At 41.8% G+C, this 19,021-nt stretch overlaps 1 protein-coding gene across 3 annotated transcripts in view; it reads left to right on the forward strand.

The window, feature by feature from the left end:
- Positions 1 to 19,021, forward strand: part of LOC124133732 (kinesin-like protein KIF3A) — a 29,901-nt gene that overhangs the window by 8,146 nt on the left and 2,734 nt on the right. For 2 of the 3 annotated variants that reach the window (XM_046498238.2, XM_046498236.2), the window contains 11 exons: positions 307 to 446; positions 1,130 to 1,327; positions 3,244 to 3,418; positions 4,093 to 4,188; positions 5,257 to 5,268; positions 8,008 to 8,164; positions 8,567 to 8,747; positions 9,335 to 9,445; positions 12,391 to 12,516; positions 13,096 to 13,218; positions 17,312 to 17,445. In XM_046498238.2, the coding sequence (XP_046354194.1) occupies positions 307 to 446; positions 1,130 to 1,327; positions 3,244 to 3,418; positions 4,093 to 4,188; positions 5,257 to 5,268; positions 8,008 to 8,164; positions 8,567 to 8,747; positions 9,335 to 9,445; positions 12,391 to 12,516; positions 13,096 to 13,218; positions 17,312 to 17,445 (1,453 nt within the window). The remainder of the gene's footprint in view (positions 1 to 306; positions 447 to 1,129; positions 1,328 to 3,243; positions 3,419 to 4,092; positions 4,189 to 5,256; positions 5,269 to 8,007; positions 8,165 to 8,566; positions 8,748 to 9,334; positions 9,446 to 12,390; positions 12,517 to 13,095; positions 13,219 to 17,311; positions 17,446 to 19,021) is intronic. The other variant, XM_046498237.2, reaches the window with a different exon arrangement.

Genomic DNA, 19,021 nt, shown 5'->3' on the forward strand with positions numbered 1-19,021 from the left:
TGCTCAGGCATGCTTGTTTTGCAGCACTGATTACATATTCTAAATTAGTAATTAATTGTACACCAGTATTACTCGGAGAACTTAAAACACCACATTGTCTTTCTGAAAACTGGTGTCACAAAGTAGTTTATTAATGCTTGGAGCTATGACCATGTGTTTCGCTTACGACTGGGGCTACTGAAAATGTCGAAGTGAAACCCAGCATCACGGTACTGTCAACATTATTCTTTTTCACATGAAAGTATGCTGTTACATCAAAGCTTCAGTTAGGATAGGCTTCTCTGATTGTGTGGTGTTTGTTTCCAGGGGTAGTGGGCAGCACCAACATGAACCAGCACAGCTCCAGGTCTCATGCTATCTTCACAGTCACCATCGAGTGCAGTGAGAAGGGAGCTGATGGTCAACAACATGTCCGTGTTGGGAAACTTCACCTGGTTGATTTAGCAGTGAGTTGCAGATTTCTGTCGGAATAAACACTTGTTTTTCAAATTTATCCTATCCCACACTTTGCATTTCTCTGTTCTCAGCCGATCCTAGAGTGGAAACGATCCTTGAACCCATTTCCGGCTTCAAAAAACACCTCAAATGTACACATCCCAGCTGTGACCATTGTCACCACTATCACCACTGGCTCTTGCAATGCATGGACCTCATGCAGCCTGACCATGTGACCTGCGCTGCCAACACATTCTTGTTTGTTCAGTAGCTTTTGTTTGCCACACTTGTTATTACCCACGAAGGTCCGGGGTAGAATAGGTCTTCCGCAACCCATTCCTGCTGTAAAGGCGACTATGCTTGTCGTAAGAGGCGACTAACAGGATCTGGTGGTCAGGTTCGCTGACTTGGTTGATGCATGTCTCGCATTCCAATTGCGTGGATCGATGCTCATGTCAATCACTGGATTGTCTGGTCCAGACTGGATTATTTACAGACTGCCATCATATAGCTGATTAATATTTGTCAAGCCGTTACCTCCATACTTATAACATGCTCAAAGTACATGGTCATAAAATAGAAGTAGCCATGGCTTCGAATTTGAAAGGGAGATAATAATTGTTTTATCGCATTATCTCCCCTCATTCTATGACACATTTAGGTCCTGTTGTAGGAAGTTTGTAATATATTTCAGGGCTCTGAGAGACAGTCCAAAACAGGGGCCACTGGTCAGCGCCTGAAGGAAGCTACGAAGATCAACCTGTCTCTTTCCACACTGGGAAATGTTATTTCTGCACTTGTAGATGGGAAGAGTAGTCACATCCCCTACAGGAACTCCAAACTGACACGACTACTCCAGGATTCTCTAGGAGGGAACTCAAAGACTGTCATGGTATGTCCTGGGAATTGTTGACAGTGATCTCCATGGTCAAGAACTCCAGGGGTCGGTGGGGTAGCCGAATGGTTAAAGCGTTCGCTCATTACACTGAAGACTCAGATTTGATTCCCCACATGGGTACAATGTGTGAAGCTCATTTCTGGTGTCCCCCGCCGTGATATTGCTGGAATATTGCTAAAAGCGGCATAAAACCATACTCACTCAAGAACTCAAGAACTCCATGGTACTCCATGGTGTTATGTGAGGTCATGGGTAGCTTCTCTGCTTCATCAATTTGTTCATCTTACACCTGAGATTGTTGTAGGACAAAGATCACTCTCCTGAAGCATATCCTAATTTGTTTTATTCAACTATGTTCAGATAAACAGTTAGGTCTCTGGGTTTGGAGTGCAAATTTTAGTAAGTTCCTGTGTGGAGTTGTACAAAGCAACCTTAGTGCTAAGGCTGTCGTAAGTTAATGTAAAGGTATGGGAGTTACGATCACCTTAGTGCTAAGGCTGTCGTAAGTTAATGTAAAGGTATGGGAGTTACGATCACCTTAGTGCTAAAGCTGTCGTAAGTTAATGTAAAGGTATGGGAGTTACGATCACCTTAGTGCTAAAGCTGTCGTAAGTTAATGTAAAGGTATGGGAGTTACGTTCACCTTAGTGCTAAAGCTGTCGTAAGTTAATGTAAAGGTATGGGAGTTACGATCACCTTAGTGCTAAGGCTGTCGTAAGTTAATGTAAAGGTATGGGAGTTACGTTCACCCTAGTGCTAAGGCTGTCGTAAGTTTATGTAAAGGTATGGGAGTTACGATCACCTTAGTGCTAAAGCTGTCCTAAGTTAATGTAAAGGTATGGGAGTTACGATCACCTTAGTGCTAAAGCTGTCCTAAGTTAATGTAAAGGTATGGGAGTTACGATCACCTTAGTGCTAAAGCTGTCGTAAGTTAATGTAAAGGTATGGGAGTTACGATCACCTTAGTGCTAAGGCTGTCCTAAGTTAATGTAAAGGTATGGGAGTTACGATCACCTTAGTGCTAAAGCTGTTGTAAGTTAATGTAAAGGTATGGGAGTTACGATCACCTTAGTGCTAAGGCTGTCCTAAGTTAATGTAAAGGTATGGGAGTTACGATCACCTTAGTGCTAAAGCTGTCCTAAGTTAATGTAAAGGTATGGGAGTTACGTTCACCTTAGTGCTAAAGCTGTCGTAAGTTAATGTAAAGGTATGGGAGTTACGATCACCTTAGTGCTAAAGCTGTCCTAAGTTAATGTAAAGGTATGGGAGTTACATTCACCTTAGTGCTAAGGCTGTTGTAAGTTTATGTAAAGGTATGGGAGTTACGATCACCTTAGCGCTAAGATTGCTTTGTACAACAGCACCCTGGTGTTTGAAAGGCATGCTTGGATTTCACGTTTCTTTGATAAATATAATGCCTTCTGATGATGACTTGATGCAGGAAATCTGTATGCAAGTTTTGGAATGAATGCTGCTGTTTCTTAATTTGATGCTACTTTTTAACCTGGGATGCCTACAGAGTCCCCTCGGCCCTTATATAAATAAGCCAGGTAGGTCCACAATATGCAGCTATCTTGGATAACCTGTTCAACTGTCATTGATCTACAATATGAATGTACAGTCATCCCATGACCGGGGCGGTCGGGTAGCCTAGTGGTTAAAGCGTTCGCTCGTCACGCCGAAGACATGGGTACAATGTGTGAAGCCCATTTCTGGTGTCCCCCGCCGTGATATTGCTGGAATATTGCTAAAAGCGGCATAAAACCATACTCACTCACTCACTCATCCCATGACCCTATAACATTGCAGAAAGTGGTCATTAGTGTATACGATAGTGTTCATAAAATGTAATCACTTGATAGAACTCCTTATCTTACTCATGGGCATTTCATTGTGATTTTCTCTTGCAGGTTGCCAACATAGGCCCAGCTGACTACAACTATGATGAGAGTATCAGCTCTCTAAGATATGCCAACAGGGCCAAGAACATCAAGAACAGAGCCAAGATCAATGAAGATCCCAAGGATGCACTGCTGAGACAGTTCCAGAAGGAGATTGAAGAACTACGCAAGCAGCTGGAGGATGGTAGGCAGTTGTGCTTTCTTTGAGGATTGAATTGAACCTCATATGAACCTTGAATTGTTTCAACTGGTTTTGTGTCTTATGAATCTAATTAAGATCAGATCTTATTGCACGCTACTGCAACACCAAAGATGTGAGGACATCCCATTACAGGTCACATCAGAATAATCTTTCGCAAATATTGAGGGACCAATAACATGGCCTACAGGAAGTAAACATTAGCCAATCAAAAAGCAGCTTTCGAAAGCTTAACGTCTCAAGTTTCAAAATAGTGACTTCTATTTTAGACTACACTCTGAAAAATATTTGAAAAAATTCACAATTCAAAATTTGAACCTGAATAAAAATAATTCTTAAATGTTTATCAAATGACTGAGATTGTCTGGCAATGACCTGTAATGGGATATACATAGATATTTGTGTAGCAGTAGGGAGCTCTAAGATTGGATTTTAATGAGATAATGTTTTTCATGTTCCTACTTGGTTTGATTGTTTTCTATCAACACAATCTTGACCACATGGTTTGATGCTCACTTTATCGACCACTGGTTTGTCTAGAACTAGTGGCACTGCAGGCTGCCAAGGTTTGTTTGACATACAACCCAGTCTGCAACTTTTGTCACAACGATGGCATATCACCAGCTAGCTCTCACAGAGTGTAATTTGTTGCCCTGCAGGAGTGACAGATGAGGAGGGGGAAGATGAGGAGGACTCGGAGGACGATGACGGAGAGCCTGGCGAGGGAGGAACAAGGCGGAGGCGGAAGAAGAGAGGTATGTGATCATCTCCTCATTTTTCCATCAATTCATATTGTGAGCCTTCTTGTCAGCACAGGGGAGCACAAGTCGCCCTGTTGTTGAAGGCGCAGTAATTCACTGTGGGAGTTGTGTCCCTTAGGCAGGCCAGTATCCTTTGTTCAAGGCAATGTTGAACCAATCTCCCAATTAATACTCACACAATATTCGATGCCTCTTTAAAGTGAACTTCTCTCCTTAAGGTGTTGAGAGAGCGAAGTGAAAATGTTAACCCTCCTGATCTGAAGGTTCAGTATTTTGTTTATGTTTGCTGAAACCACCACCCCCATGAAGTAACTTTGTATACATCTTCCTATAAACAATGAAATCTTGTCTGAATGGTGTTACCAAGCGACGTTAAAGAAGGTACTGGTTGTTACCCTGCCTGGCAGTCGACAAGGGCTGCTTGGCGCAGGGCATACTGTGTCAGAGTGGGGTATCCATGGTAAACTGTGGCATGGTATCTCAGTGGGCTGGCACTATAAAACAGGAATTCATCCGGACTAGTACAAGCAGCCAAATACACACAAACATGTGCATGCATGTCACTACATAAATGCAATAACCTTGAACATAGTGTTAAACCTGATCCATTACTCATGGATACAAGTTCTCTGATTGGTTGTTATGTTCAAACACACTTATGTCATTTTATCCATCTTTGTGGGTGCAGACAGGGAACTAATTGCATGAACACTGATATTACTTCAGAAAACAAAACACCACATCGTCTTTCTGAAATACAATTAATTAGGTGATGGTCAATTAGGTCACATGGTGATTTTTATGATTGCTTAGAGCTTTGACCACGTGTTTCATTTATGTCTTGGCCTAATGAAAATGTTAAAATGAAATTCCACATCACGTAACTGTTAACATTACTCTTCTTCACATGAAATTACACTTTTGAATTAAGCTTCAATTAGAATTGTCACCTCTGAGTTATGGTTCGATGAGTGGCAGGTCCCTTATATTTAGCATTATTTGCAATACATGTCTTCTGTAACCATGGTAACACCCCATTATCTACTTGTCCATGCTGCTCAGGGGGAGATGTAGGTGAGTACCAAGGAATGTCTCCAGGTTAGATGGCATGAGGGATGGATGGTGAAATGACTTTTTTAACTTTAGAGAACTTATAAATAAAGTGCATGTGAGAGGCAGAGAGAGAGATGGGTGTTCTTTTATCGTCATACCTCAACAGTAGTGGTGGCATGATGCATCAGTGGATCGCAATTTTTTACTCCTCGATACAAGTATCGATCACAGTCACACACTAAGTAAAAATATTGATTCTGACCTTAAATGTTTGGTTTAATAACTGTTCCACTCAACACTAATAACTAGTGCAAGTTAATAAAATATTTTCATTTGTTGTGCCATACTTCATGCTGCCAACTGTAAATCATCAGTGTGCCAGGTATTTGGCCAACTTGTCTATGAAAAAGATTGCTTGCGCACTACAGATAAGAGCACATGCAAGTATCGTGATACATATAGGATCGTGAGTAAAATATCGTGAAACGAATCGGATTGCACAGTTGGTGTATCGTCCAAGCTCTACTCAACGGTGTGGATCAGTGCATTTATTTCAATCATTGATCTTGACGCAAATATTTATAGGCCACCATCATATTTAGCTGGAATATTGCTGAAATATTGCTGACAAGCAACATGGAACCTCGTTTTACGTAATGGTCAAAATCATGTTTAGGATTTAGTATCATGTGGTCTTGATGGATATTTGTTGCCTAGTAGTTCTGGTCTGCGGTTGCATAGCCCTTTTGTTCACAATGTGGGACTTGGTACTCATAACTTGGATTACGCCTATTGTCCTGTCTTGCATTGTTTTGTGTGGGAGAGGTTTATGTTTTTTATTGTTCAGTAGAGGAAATGCATGTGTAGATTCCAAAGGTGTTCCCCCACATCAAATTTCAGTAGAGAAGTGACTTCCGAACCATCACATGGCATGTGACCACCTCCGTGGTCTAGTGGATAGAAAGTGGCATTGAAGTAGTAAAACTGGTTGACTCAGAGACAGTGTACTGCAAGCATGTCACTATATAAAGTGCAGTTATCTTGAATGTGACTCCGGATTCAGGGCTAGAATAGGTCTTCAGCAATCTGTGCTGGTCCACCCTGTGGGGATTCTGGGTTAGAAAAGGTCCTCAGCAACCTATGCTGGTCCACCCTGTGGGGATTCCGGGTTAGAATAGGTCCTCAGCAACCTATGCTGGTCCACCCTGTGGGGATTCCGGTTTAGAATAGGTCCCCAGCAACCTATGCTGGTCCATCCCGTGGGGATTCCGGGTTAGAATAGGTCCCCAGCTACCTATGCTGGTCCACCCTGTGGGGATTCCGGGTTAGAATAGGTCCCCAGCTACCTATGCTGGTCCACCCTGTGGGGATTCCGGGTTAGAATAGGTCCCCAGCTACCTATGCTGGTCCACCCTGTGGGGATTCCGGGTTAGAAAAGGTCCTCAGCAACCTATGCTGGTCCATCCCGTGGGGATTCCGGGTTAGAATAGGTCCTCAGCTACCTATGCTGGTCCTCCGTGGGGATTCCGGGTTAGAATAGGTCCTCAGCTACCTATGCTGGTCCTCCGTGGGGATTCCAGGTTAGAATAGGTCTTCAGCAATCTGTGCTGGTCCTCCGTGGGGATTCCAGGTTAGAATAGGTTCTCGGCAACCCATGCTGGTCCACCCTGTGGGGATTCCGGGTTAGAATAGGTCCTCAGCAACCTATGCTGGTCCACCCTGTGGGGATTCCGGGTTAGAATAGGTCCTCAGCAACCTATGCTGGTCCATTCCGTGGGGATTCCGGGTTAGAATAGGTTCTCGGCAACCCATGCTGGTCCACCCTGTGGGGATTCCGGGTTAGAATAGGTCTTCAGCAACCTATGCTGGTCCATCCCGTGGGGATTCCGGGTTAGAATAGGTCCCCAGCTACCTATGCTGGTCCACCCTGTGGGGATTCCGGGTTAGAATAGGTCCCCAGCTACCTATGCTGGTCCTCCGTGGGGATTCCGGGTTAGAAAAGGTCCCCAGCTACCTATGCTGGTCCACCCTGTGGGGATTCCGGGTTAGAATAGGTCCCCAGCTACCTATGCTGGTCCTCCGTGGGGATTCCAGGTTAGAATAGGTTCTCGGCAACCTATGCTGGTTATAAGCAGCGACCAATGGAACGTGTGGTCAGACTCGGTGACGTGGTTGATGGCGTGTACTCATACCCCGACAGCATGGGTTGTTTGTCACAATATCAATCACTGGATTGTCTGGTCCAGAATGAATTATTTACAGGCTGGAGTCAGATAGCTGGAATATTGTTCAGTGCAGCTTTAAAAAAAAAAAAACGTGATTTAAATTGAATGAGGTTTTTTGGAAGAAGCCAGGCAATACTCACTGCATTAGAAAGAGGCACTCATATTAATTTTTTTTTTTTATTATAACTGCCATCTGTAGGCCCACTTTTCTTTGGAAGATGATTATCATTTAGTCATAACCACTGATAACATTCCCATCTCATAAAGAGTATAGAGAAAGATGTATCCAATTGTACATAATTTTCCTTTCAAGCTTTGATTAATACGCAAGGTATACATACATTCTTTAAAAGAAATCTCCATTTGATATACATGATATAGTCCACTATTGTTAAAGTACTTTGAATTAAAGCTAACTGTAGATTTTGTACTCCACGTATCATATGTCAGTATTCTGTCACATAGTTGTGGCCTGGGTCATGTGGCCTGGATTCGCAATACAGAGGATGTGTATCTTTGTGTATGTCTGCTGTAGGTGGGAAGAAGCTGTCGAAGGAAAAGATGGTGGAGATCCAGGCAAGGATCGACCAGGACCGCCGGCTGCTGGAGTCAAAGAAAGACATGGCCGAGGAGGAGAAGAACAAGGTCAAGATGGACCTGGAGAAGAAAGAGTCGGAGCTCAGGAAATACCAGTGAGTCAACCAGCTTGGTTAAAGCCAACTTTTATTGATAGTTATCAAATATCAAAAATTTGGCATGAGATTCTGATCCCATGTTTAAAAATTTATTGTAAAACACTGTGGTTATTCCTGGTTAGAAAAGGTGTCCAGCAGGCGATTTAATCGAGTGACTTTGAGACTTCGTTGATAGCGTGTCATCATACCCTGATGGAATGGATTGTTGCTCATAATATCAATCACTGGTTTCTTTGGTCCCCATTCATAGAGCTGATATATTGAGTGTGGCAAAAATATAAAGTTTTATGAAAAGTTATATTTATTTTTTGTTAGGATTTTTTCCCAAATTGCCCAGCAAGTGCTGATCATTTTGTAGTAAAACTTGACTTCCTGATGAATGTCCTGTCTGTTTGACAGAGATGAGCAGGACCAGTTGACCCAGAAGCTGTCAGCCATCGAGAAGAAGATCATTGTTGGTGGGGAAAACCTGCTTGAGAAGGCAGAGGAGCAAGAGCGTCTCCTCGAGGAGAGTGCCCGGGAGCTGGACGAGAGGAAAGAGGCTGAGGACACCCTCCGCAAACAGCTGGAGGAGAAAGAGGTGAGAGCAGGCTTCTCCATCAGCTGCAATGTCTTATGAATGTCTTTTCGGTTCACTGGAGTCCCATCTCACATGACTCGTTTGAATTTCTTCGGCTTTGGTCCTTTGAGTCCATGGTTATAAAACCTTTTGCAAGTGAAGTTGGATTATGGCGTACTGTGATCGTAGGTTGAGAGGGTAAAGTGAGTATAATCTACTGGCACCAAACAGCAGTGTGGGTTTTAAAACTTTGATGCTCCCCAGGGAGTGGAGAATTATGTGTGCCCGGTGATCTGTTGATGGGGTAACGTGGTGTGCAAAATCAGCCTAGTTTGACACTATAAAGCTGTGTGTGAAATAGCCACCTGTCCACTAGCCTGTAGCCTGCAAATTTTCAGTCAGGCCAAAGATTCTCAAATGTCCCTTGCCCTACTGGCTATTGAAATTTTTGTTTCTGGAAAATGTAGCATATTTAAGCTAGTGAAATTTGAAACTGGCTATTAATGTTTTAGGCTCGCTAGCCCACCTGGCCAGCAATATTTTGAGACTATTTCACAAACTGTATGTAAGTGGGTATTGTGTCGGTAATGAGACTGTGTGGGTTGCAGCAAGAACGCCTGGATATCGAGGAGAAGTACTCCAACCTACAGGAGGAGGCACAGGGCAAGTCTCGCAAGCTGAAGAAAGTCTGGACCATGTTGATGCAAGCCAAGTCCGAGGTAGGTCAACTCTCATCATCTGCAATGTCATTGGCCTTATTAACACATTTGTTCACAATGGTGTTAACTTTTATGTTATTGTGAAAATCAATTTGGATGTTTAACTTTTCCTGGTCACATACATTACAGCATGTACCAAGTTGGAATGTGTGTAATGTATTATGAGTGTGTAATATGTAATGAGTGTGTAATATGTATGTAATATGTAATAGGTTTTTAGTATGTAGTGTGTGGGTAATATGTATGTAATATGTAATAGGTGTGTATATGTGTGTATAATATGTAATGTGTGTAATATGTAGTGTGTGTGTGCATTACTTAGACGTTGACGGATGACAAAGCAGCGTTAGAATTTGGCACTAGTCCTGTAGTCCTTGCCAAACTGCCCAATAGTTAAGGTATCATAAGGACTAGTAGAAATTTGGCATTTTTAGGGGTTTTGCTATATGTTATCATTATAAGGACTAGAGGACTAAAACTGTTAGTTTCTACCACTGCAAAGTAGACACAATTTATGGATAACAACTTCTTTAATGCTGTAAAGGTGACATTTCGATATAGATCCTTATATCGTTGTCAAGCAAGACTGATAGAAGAATATTGTACAGAATATATATAGTAGGTGGAGGATTAACAGTAGAGGATAAACAGCAACAACAATTGCATACGTGAGTGGGATGACATAAGTAATTAATAACAGAAGGATAATACTGTCACAACAATTGAACATGATGGATAGAGAACACATAGGTGGAAGCCAATGGGACATGAAGCCCATTAAACAGGATAAGTTTGTATAAGTGTAGTGATTATTGCTTAATGAGTTCATAGTAGGCGTATGGGATGAAATAGCCTTGATCTCTGTTGATTTGATGGCTTTTGGCAGCGAATGTGGACTGCTTCTGTTGGAGAGGATTTGGACGTTGATGTTGTGATTAGGGCAGTTGCTGATATGGTCCGAGATGGCTGATTTACTGTCTGATTTCATGGTTGAGGTTTTGTGCTCTTTGATTCTGGTGTTGATGGAGCGGATAAGATTGTCCACAGTTGCAGTCAATTTTATAAACTACACAAGGCTCTGGGGGTTTGGTTGTGTTCCTGCCGTTGGCTCTAAGCAGGGTGTTGAGGGAGATGGAGCTGGTGAAGTAGGAGTCAATATTGGCTTGCTGTTTGAGGAGGCGGCTGGCTGATGATGTGGAAGGCTTTTCCTATGAACGGGAGGGCGATAGGAAGGGCACTGATTCTGGTTTAAGGGTCGCAAATCTGGGTGTAGTACAGAGGAGATGACTTTGTTGACGAGATTCGGTGTATAATTGTTGAGTTGGGTGAAGACTTGGCGGAGGTGTTCGATCTCAGGTTTGGGGTCATCAGAAGAAAGCTTGATGGCTCGTTTGGTGAGGGTGGAGATGATTCCAGTCTTAGTTCTAAGGGGATGGTTGGAGTTGAAATAGATGTACTGGTCTGTGTGTGGGGGCTTCCGGTAGACACTGGTTTGGATTCTGTTTGTTGGGGTTCTGGAGATGAGGACATCTAGGAAGGGTAGTTGGTTGTTCTTTTCTATTTCAATGGTGAACTGTACTCGGGGGTGTTGTTGGTTAAGATGTTGCAGTTGCAGGGTTGGGTCTTGGTCTTGTTTTAGGATGACGAAGGTGTCGTCAACTTTCCTGTAGCAGCAAATAGGTGTGTGTAGTATGTAATGTGTGTAGTATGTAGTGTGTGTAGTATGTAGTGTGTGTGTAGTATGTAGTGTGTGTGTAGTATGAATTGTGATATGTAGTGTGTGTGTGTAATGTGTGTGTAGTATGTTATGTGTGTAATATGTAGTGTGTGTGTGTGTGTAGTATGTAGTGTGTGTGTGTAATGTGTGTGTAGTATGTTATGTGTGTAATATGTAGTGTGTGTGTGTGTGTGTGTGTAGTATGTAGTGTGTGTGTAGTATGTTATGTGTGTAATATGTAGTGTGTGTGTGTGTAGTATGTTATGTGTGTAATATGTAGTGTGTGTGTGTAATGTGTGTGTAGTATGTTATGTGTGTAATATGTAGTGTGTGTGTGTAATGTGTGTGTAGTATGTTATGTGTGTAATATGTAGTGTGTGTGTGTGTGTGTGTGTGTAATGTGTGTGTAGTATGTTATGTGTGTAATATGTAGTGTGTGTGTGTGTGTGTAGTATGTAGTGTGTGTGTGTAATGTGTGTGTAGTATGTTATGTGTGTAATATGTAGTGTGTGTGTGTGTAATGTGTGTGTAGTATGTTATGTGTGTAATATGTAGTGTGTGTGTGTGTGTAGTATGTAGTGTGTGTGTGTAATGTGTGTGTAGTATGTTATGTGTGTAATATGTAGTGTGTGTGTGTGTGTAATGTGTGTGTAATATGTAGTGTGTGTAGTATGTAGTGTGTGTGTGTGTGTAATATGTAGTGTGTGTGTGTAATGTGTGTGTAGTATGTTATGTGTAGTATGTTATGTGTGTAATATGTAGTGTGTGTGTGTGTGTAGTATGTAGTGTGTGTAATATGTAGTGTGTGTGTAGTATGTTATGTGTGTACTATGTAGTGTGTGTGTGTGTAATGTGTGTGTAGTATGTTATGTGTGTAATATGTAGTGTGTGTGTGTGTGTGTAGTATGTAGTGTGTGTGTAATGTGTGTGTAGTATGTTATGTGTGTAATATGTAGTGTGTGTGTGTGTGTGTGTAATGTGTGTGTAGTATGTTATGTGTGTAATATGTAGTGTGTGTGTGTAGTGTGTAGTATGTAATGTGTGTAATATGTATTGTGTGTGTAATGTGTGTAATATGTAGTGTGTAATATGTAGTAAATGTGTGTGTGTGTGTGTAGTATGTAATGTGTGTGTGTAGTATGTAATGTGTGTGTGTAGTATGTAATGTGTGTGTGTAGTATGTAATCATGGTAATGAGTATGTAATGTGTGTGTGTGGGTTTTTTCAGCTGGCTGACATGCAGCAGGAACACCAGAGGGAGATGGAAGGACTCCTGGAAAATGTCCGCCAACTGAGTCGAGAACTCAAACTTCACATGACAATCATCGACAGCTTCATACCAGCTGAATACCAGGTCAGTAGCCATCATTGGAGATACTGTAGTAGTACTCATGGTTGTTTACTCTGCAGCTAGCCGTATTTCAGCAATATCAGGGCGCCCTGTAAATAATCAATTCAAGACCAGACAATAAGTGGTTGATGCTATGAACAATGTCCCACAAGTCAATTACAAGCAGTCAACAAAGGCACGGTTTCTGTTTCCATCGTGTAAGTTGTAGCCATTGTTTCCATACAATCCACATTTTTCTGATTCAGGGCATCTGATTCATCTGCACTAGGCGTAGGTGACCACAATTAGTATAAATAGGTATAATTTTTGTTACTACAGTAAACCACGGTTATAACAAACACGCTTATAACGAACTGACGGAACTAACATTTTAGTCCCAACTATTTGCTGTAGTTATGCTGTATATATGCTTATAACGAACTACGGTTATAACGAACTAAAAATAGTAGTCCCTTTGAATTCGTTATAACTGTAGTTTACTGTATTACGTTTAGCATATGGGACAATAAATCCACCCAGGACAGATAATCCCAAATCTTGTAAATTCTTGTCCATCATAACGGTGAGGTTTGGTTCTTGCAGGAGATGATTGAGCAGCACGTCCACTGGAATGACGACATCGGCGAGTGGCAGCTGCGCTGTGTGGCCTACACTGGCAACAACATGAGGAAACAGACACCACAGCCAGAGAAGGAGAAAGAAAAGGTCAGTGATCCATGGAGGGTAGGGCTACAGATCCAGGGAGGGTAGGGCTACTGATCCAGGGAGGGTAGGGCTATAGATCCATGGAGGGTAGGGCTATAGATCAATGGAGGGTAGGGCTACAGATCCAGGTAGGATAGGGCTACAGATCCAGGGAGGGTAGGGCCATAGATCCAGGGAGGGTAGGGCTACACATCCAGGGAGGTTAGGGCTACAGATCCAGGGAGGGTAGGGCTACACATCCATGGAGGGTAGGGCTACAGTTCCATGGAGGGTAGGGCTACAGATCCAGGGAGGGAAGGGCCATAGATCCATGGAGGGTAGGGTTACAGATCCAGGGAGGGTAGGGCTACAGATCCAGGGAGGGTAGGGCTACAGATCCAGGGAGGGTAGGGCTACTGATCCATGGAGGGTAGGGCTACAGATCCAGGGAGGGTAGGGCTACAGATCCAGGGAGGGGAGGGCTACAGATCCAGGGAGGGAAGGGCTATAGATCCAGGGAGGGTAGGGCTACAGATCCAGGGAGGGTAGGGCTACAGATCCAGGGAGGGTAGGGCTACAGATCCAGGTAGGGTAGGGCTACAGATCCAGGGAGGGTAGGGCTACAGATCCAGGGAGGGAAGGGCTACACATCCAGGGAGGGTAGGGCTACAGATCCATGGAGGGTAGGGCTGCAGATCAGGGAGAGTAGGGCTACTGATCAAGGGAGGGTAGGGCTGCAGATCCAGGGAGGGTAGGGCTACAGATCCAGGAAGGGTAGGGCTACAGATCCAGGGAGGGTAGGGCTACTGATCCAGGGAGGGTAGGGCTACAGACCTATGGAGGGTAGGGCTACAGCTTGCACTCTTGGATAGGGACGGAAGGACCTTACATTATTAAGCCTGCATTATCGATTGATTGATCAACAGCAAACTCAGTAAAAGAACACATGAAAAGACTTCCGTCCATATCACCCCTCCAAAAGTTATGTGCTATAGGGCTGGGACGTGTAACTCAGGTGCTCGGGTCAGGTGGGTACTGAGCAGGACCTGGGTACCCACAGGACTACCCGGACCTGTGGTTAGACAAAAATTATCTGTATGGTTACACTACAAGTCACTAATGTTCCCATTTCTCTCTGACTATGCACCCATTCCTTTTGACCTTTATGTGTTTGAATAAAGATAAAACTTCAGTCAACTTCAGTGTATGCATAACCAGATCGTTTTATATGTGTATCTAAATACATTTTACCAGGGATACAGTCAAACTATTCCCAATCAGACATTTTGTACCCAACTCATGAGACCTACAGCAGGTAGGGTAATAGCGGGGTGGGTACCCAGGTAGTAAATTTGGACTCATCCCAGCCCTCATGTCCTATGCTTTGACCTTCCATCCATTTATTATACTAATTTTTTAGGGAGGATGCAGGCGGAAGTCTTACCAAACACATTTACAAGTTAGTGTGGTCACAATTAATAACAATAATGTGGCAGGACTGTGTCAGTGTTTTCATACTTTTATGTAAACACGTACCAGCTATAAACAAGCGTATACCATATTTTCTTGAGTATAGTGCGCACCCATGTATAATGCGCACCCCCCCTCTAGCGGGTTCAGTATTTTGGAAAAAAGAAATTTGAATATTATGCGCAGAAAAAAATTACACCGTACCGCTTCAGCGAAGTCCGGCAAACGAACAGGTGATGAGAAACTTCGTCGGTACAAATTCGAAATTTGAGATAAAAAATCACCAGACATGTTGATTTACCGTTTAAATTGTATTTTTTGTTCAGCTAGGCATTGTTTTATATCCAGGGATTAAGATTACCTTGTGTATTTTCTCGTAAACTAAGCCGGACACAGCAATCAGCTGTACACATGTTTTCTTGGAATCTACCGGTGATTCGGTCAAGACACACCCAATGATATAACTTTACAGTATTTTAATGCAAGGATCGGCAAAAGTTGTATCTGAAACTATTTTTTTTATCAGGAATAATATATTCCAATATCTTGTTAATTTAGATGGATCTTTTACTAAACATATTTAAAATAATAAAAACCCTAAGCAAACAGCTGATCGCTTTTGCCGGGTATTATTTTTTACATGGAACCACATAGAATCGTCCAACAAAAACAAATATGACTTTTAACGAATCAAAGTATGGCATTTATGATATATGTATCCATTCTCTGTCAACTAAAGTTTGTTTCAAGGCGTCAATAGCGGTAATCTGACCGTGGTTGCTGTTAATAACGGTGAGTTGTGCAATCTTTCGATTGCTTCACACAGGATTTCGCCAAAATTAATTAAAACAATATTAAAAGGAATTTTGAATAAAATTAATGAAATAAGTTACAAACAGATATACAAAAAAACACACTTTTTATAGCCAGACAGTGTAATTACATGATTAATTTGCAAACTTCAGTATGGATTTGTTGACATGGTATTTCCGGTGTTACGTGCTCACGGTCTTTCAATGGGAGAAAAAACATCAAAACTCATTAATTCATGTATAATGCGCACCCCCTTCTACACAGCTGTGTTTTTTGGAAAAAAATGTGTGCACTATACTCAAGAAAATACGGTAAGTATAACCATATGCATGTCAAAAGTAGTCCTGTTTCCATAAATAACCTATACATACACTAGATAGACATTATACACAGTTTTCCAATCTTGTCCAAGAGTATGAAGGATTCCAAACCTGATCGTATGTTCTGACATTCCTAGTGGCTTTATTACATAAAAATAAATGACACAGGGTTTTACCTTGACCTACAAAAGTGGGGGATGAATTTTAAGCATCTTTGTGGGCAATATGAGGGTCTCGTAAAATAATGAAATGGTGTAGTGTACTGTTTGTTTAGATAATTAATTTGACATATACAACAAAAAAAGGTTTTACCTTGACTAACAAAAGTCGGGGATGAATTTTAAGCGTTTTTGTTGGCAATATGAGGGGCCCGTAAAATAAAGAAATGGTGTATTGTACTGTTTGTTTATATAATTACTTTGACATATACTACATAAACCTACCAGCTATCTGATCCAGCCACATGTAGATGAGGCTTTGTATCCTACAACCCTGTGTAGTGTAATAGGCCCCTAATGTCTCTAATAGGTGCCCAGTGACAGCAGAACAATATAGAAATGTGGCAAGGGTCGGATGTATACTGTGGTGCTTTGCGTTGTGTTCTCCTCTCCCTAAGAAGTATTCGTTGCCTACATGTGCTGTAAGGCTGCTGGCCTGGGTTATCAGTTCTAATTATAGATACAAGAACAAAAAGAAGGAATGGAGTTTAATTTGAAGTTTATTACCAACCAAAAATGAAGGCCAAACTTTCATGTGCTTATTTAAGAAAACCCTACATACTTTTCCCCCTTCCCTGCCAAAGTAAAACTTTTGTAAATCAACTGTTGAATTTTATATTACATCCACCCTGCTCCCGTAATAACATATCCCCAAACAAAACCTATTCAAATCCCATGGTATTTCTCCACCACCCATAACTATCCTTAATCTAACAATTTTCCCAAACAAGAAAATAAAAGAAAACTGGATCTCTCAAACATGGCTGCTGCCTAGCCATGCATGCAAGAAGCGTGACATCATCACATTTTCCCAGCCACTCCTTCCACGTAGGCATAAGCTTCTACAATAAAATTATTACAAGGGTAGATACTGCATCAGCCGCCCAGACAAATCCCACCGACTACGTTTCAAATTATATGAATTTACCCTCAAATCACGAATCATCCCCAGCAGGAAAGCAGAGTAAAAAAGTTTCATAATTGTGTTACCTGTTGCCATAGTTACCTAAGAATTGACAGTTTTCATGTACTTTAGGATCCTTTCATGGTATAGGACACAGTTTGGTCAGTTCTCTGTTTAAATTCTTCAATATTTTTTGAAATATTGATTTATGGAATAAGGATCAAGGTTGCCTTTAAGTCAAGACACAGGTGAGAGAAAAGATTCTAAATGTATGGGATGTGTTAAGTGAGTAACTCTCCAATACAGATCTTAAGAAAATTCCCACAGTATGCTGATTTGGTCCAATATTGAGCATATTATTACTGAATGCTATTCCTCTGTGCCTCCAGTTCCAGGAAGTGGACCTGTCCCACGTGTATCTCGCCTACACAGCCGAGGGAGCCGCGGAGGCCATGAGACCAAAGACAGCAAGATCAAAATCCGGCAGACCCAAAACGGCAAACAGGCCTAAAAGTTCAAAGAAGTAAGTAATGAATAAGAACTCTAGGAGAAGGTGCTGCGATTTACTGTGGAGAGTTGTGTGCTTTTATTAAAACCCTGATTCCCCCTGAAATTATCCTAGGTGTGTATGCGCCATACCTGTGCTGAGAGGTTTCATCAGAGTTGCAGCATCTACGAATTGTGTCACTTTGGATTCATCTTCCCGAGGCAAGGGAGTTAACTTACTGTAACAGTCCAGTTTCTTCCCTTGCCGAACTAGGCTGGAATTTCCACGTTCACCGTAGCACCACCAGTGGCTATTACAAGTTATATCCCTACTATGTCCCTCCTATTGACCAATCAGATTCCACCTCACTTACATTTGCTTCAAACAAAATGGCACTGTCCAGTCTGATCGGTAATCAAGATCTCTATTGTAATAAAATGGTCTTACCTTGCGAAGTGCATCAAATCATGTGAGCACATTGATTAAAAACAGGAAAAGATTTGACGGTACACTGCTCTGCCAATGTCCAATTGACTGAAATCTGCATGGCAGTTTTACGAACTGGATGTCTATTTCGTTAAGCGATTTTGTTTGGACTGTGCATAGATTCATTTGTCCAGCCAAAATATAACTCCATGATTGCAGCCTAGTTTGGCACGGGTGGAAACTAGACTTTCATAGAGGCTTTGGATTTTCCAGGAATGAGAATTTTCAACAGATCGGCAGAGTTCCATGGATTCCGTAATATCAAGGGTCACTTTTGTAATGCATGTCATTACAATGTACATATAAATCATATATTCCCCAGAATCCTGACCAACTTTCAGTGTGTTTTTTTTTTTTTAAAAACCATTCAAACCCCTGAAAATGGCTTGCTATGATATGACTGAAATGCTGTCCAAAGCTGTGTCAAACAAACCTAGTTCACTCACTCACTCATGCTAAGTAAGTAGGCTATTAACAGGGCAATAGAAAGGTCAAAGGTTTTGTATCATGAGAAAAGAAACTTTAAGGCCAACCTCGAGTTCAAATGAAAAAGTTCATTAAAATTTCCATCTGGTCCTCCATGTTGATGGTTTTAATAATGGTTCCATTAATGAATGAATACATACACGGTAGTGAGACCAAAAGATTGAAGTTATGTTATACTTGTTCGACAACACTGTTTTGGCTCTCAGTTTAGAGAACATACCCACTTTCAGGTTACCATGTCTGTTAGATATGCTGTCAAGAATGCCATATTTTTGGTTTTGAAGTTGTATGTCATTCACATTTTCATCACACTCTCTTCTTGATGGTAGGATCAACCAACAATGAGACCAGCAGTTGACACTTGTACAGAGTGATGTTCCTCAAGTAGATAGGGCTAATTGATATGTATAAGCAAAAGACCTCCTGCCCCCTGATAAAACTGATAACATCAACTAGATAAGATGTCAGAAAGTTAGACCGTCGTCAGCCTTTAAGTGGGGAGATAATGGGACATGGACCTAAGGATCCAGCTAATCATATTTTATATGGATGGAATATTGTTTTTCCACCAGTCCAAGACTCCTTAATTGTGCTGAGCACAAGTGAAAATCCAAGGATGGTAGTCATGAATTCAAACTGA

The sequence above is a fragment of the Haliotis rufescens genome, unplaced genomic scaffold (assembly GCF_023055435.1).
Source record: "Haliotis rufescens isolate VD_foot unplaced genomic scaffold, xgHalRufe1.0.p SCAF_7, whole genome shotgun sequence".
NCBI lineage: Eukaryota > Metazoa > Mollusca > Gastropoda > Lepetellida > Haliotidae > Haliotis > Haliotis rufescens.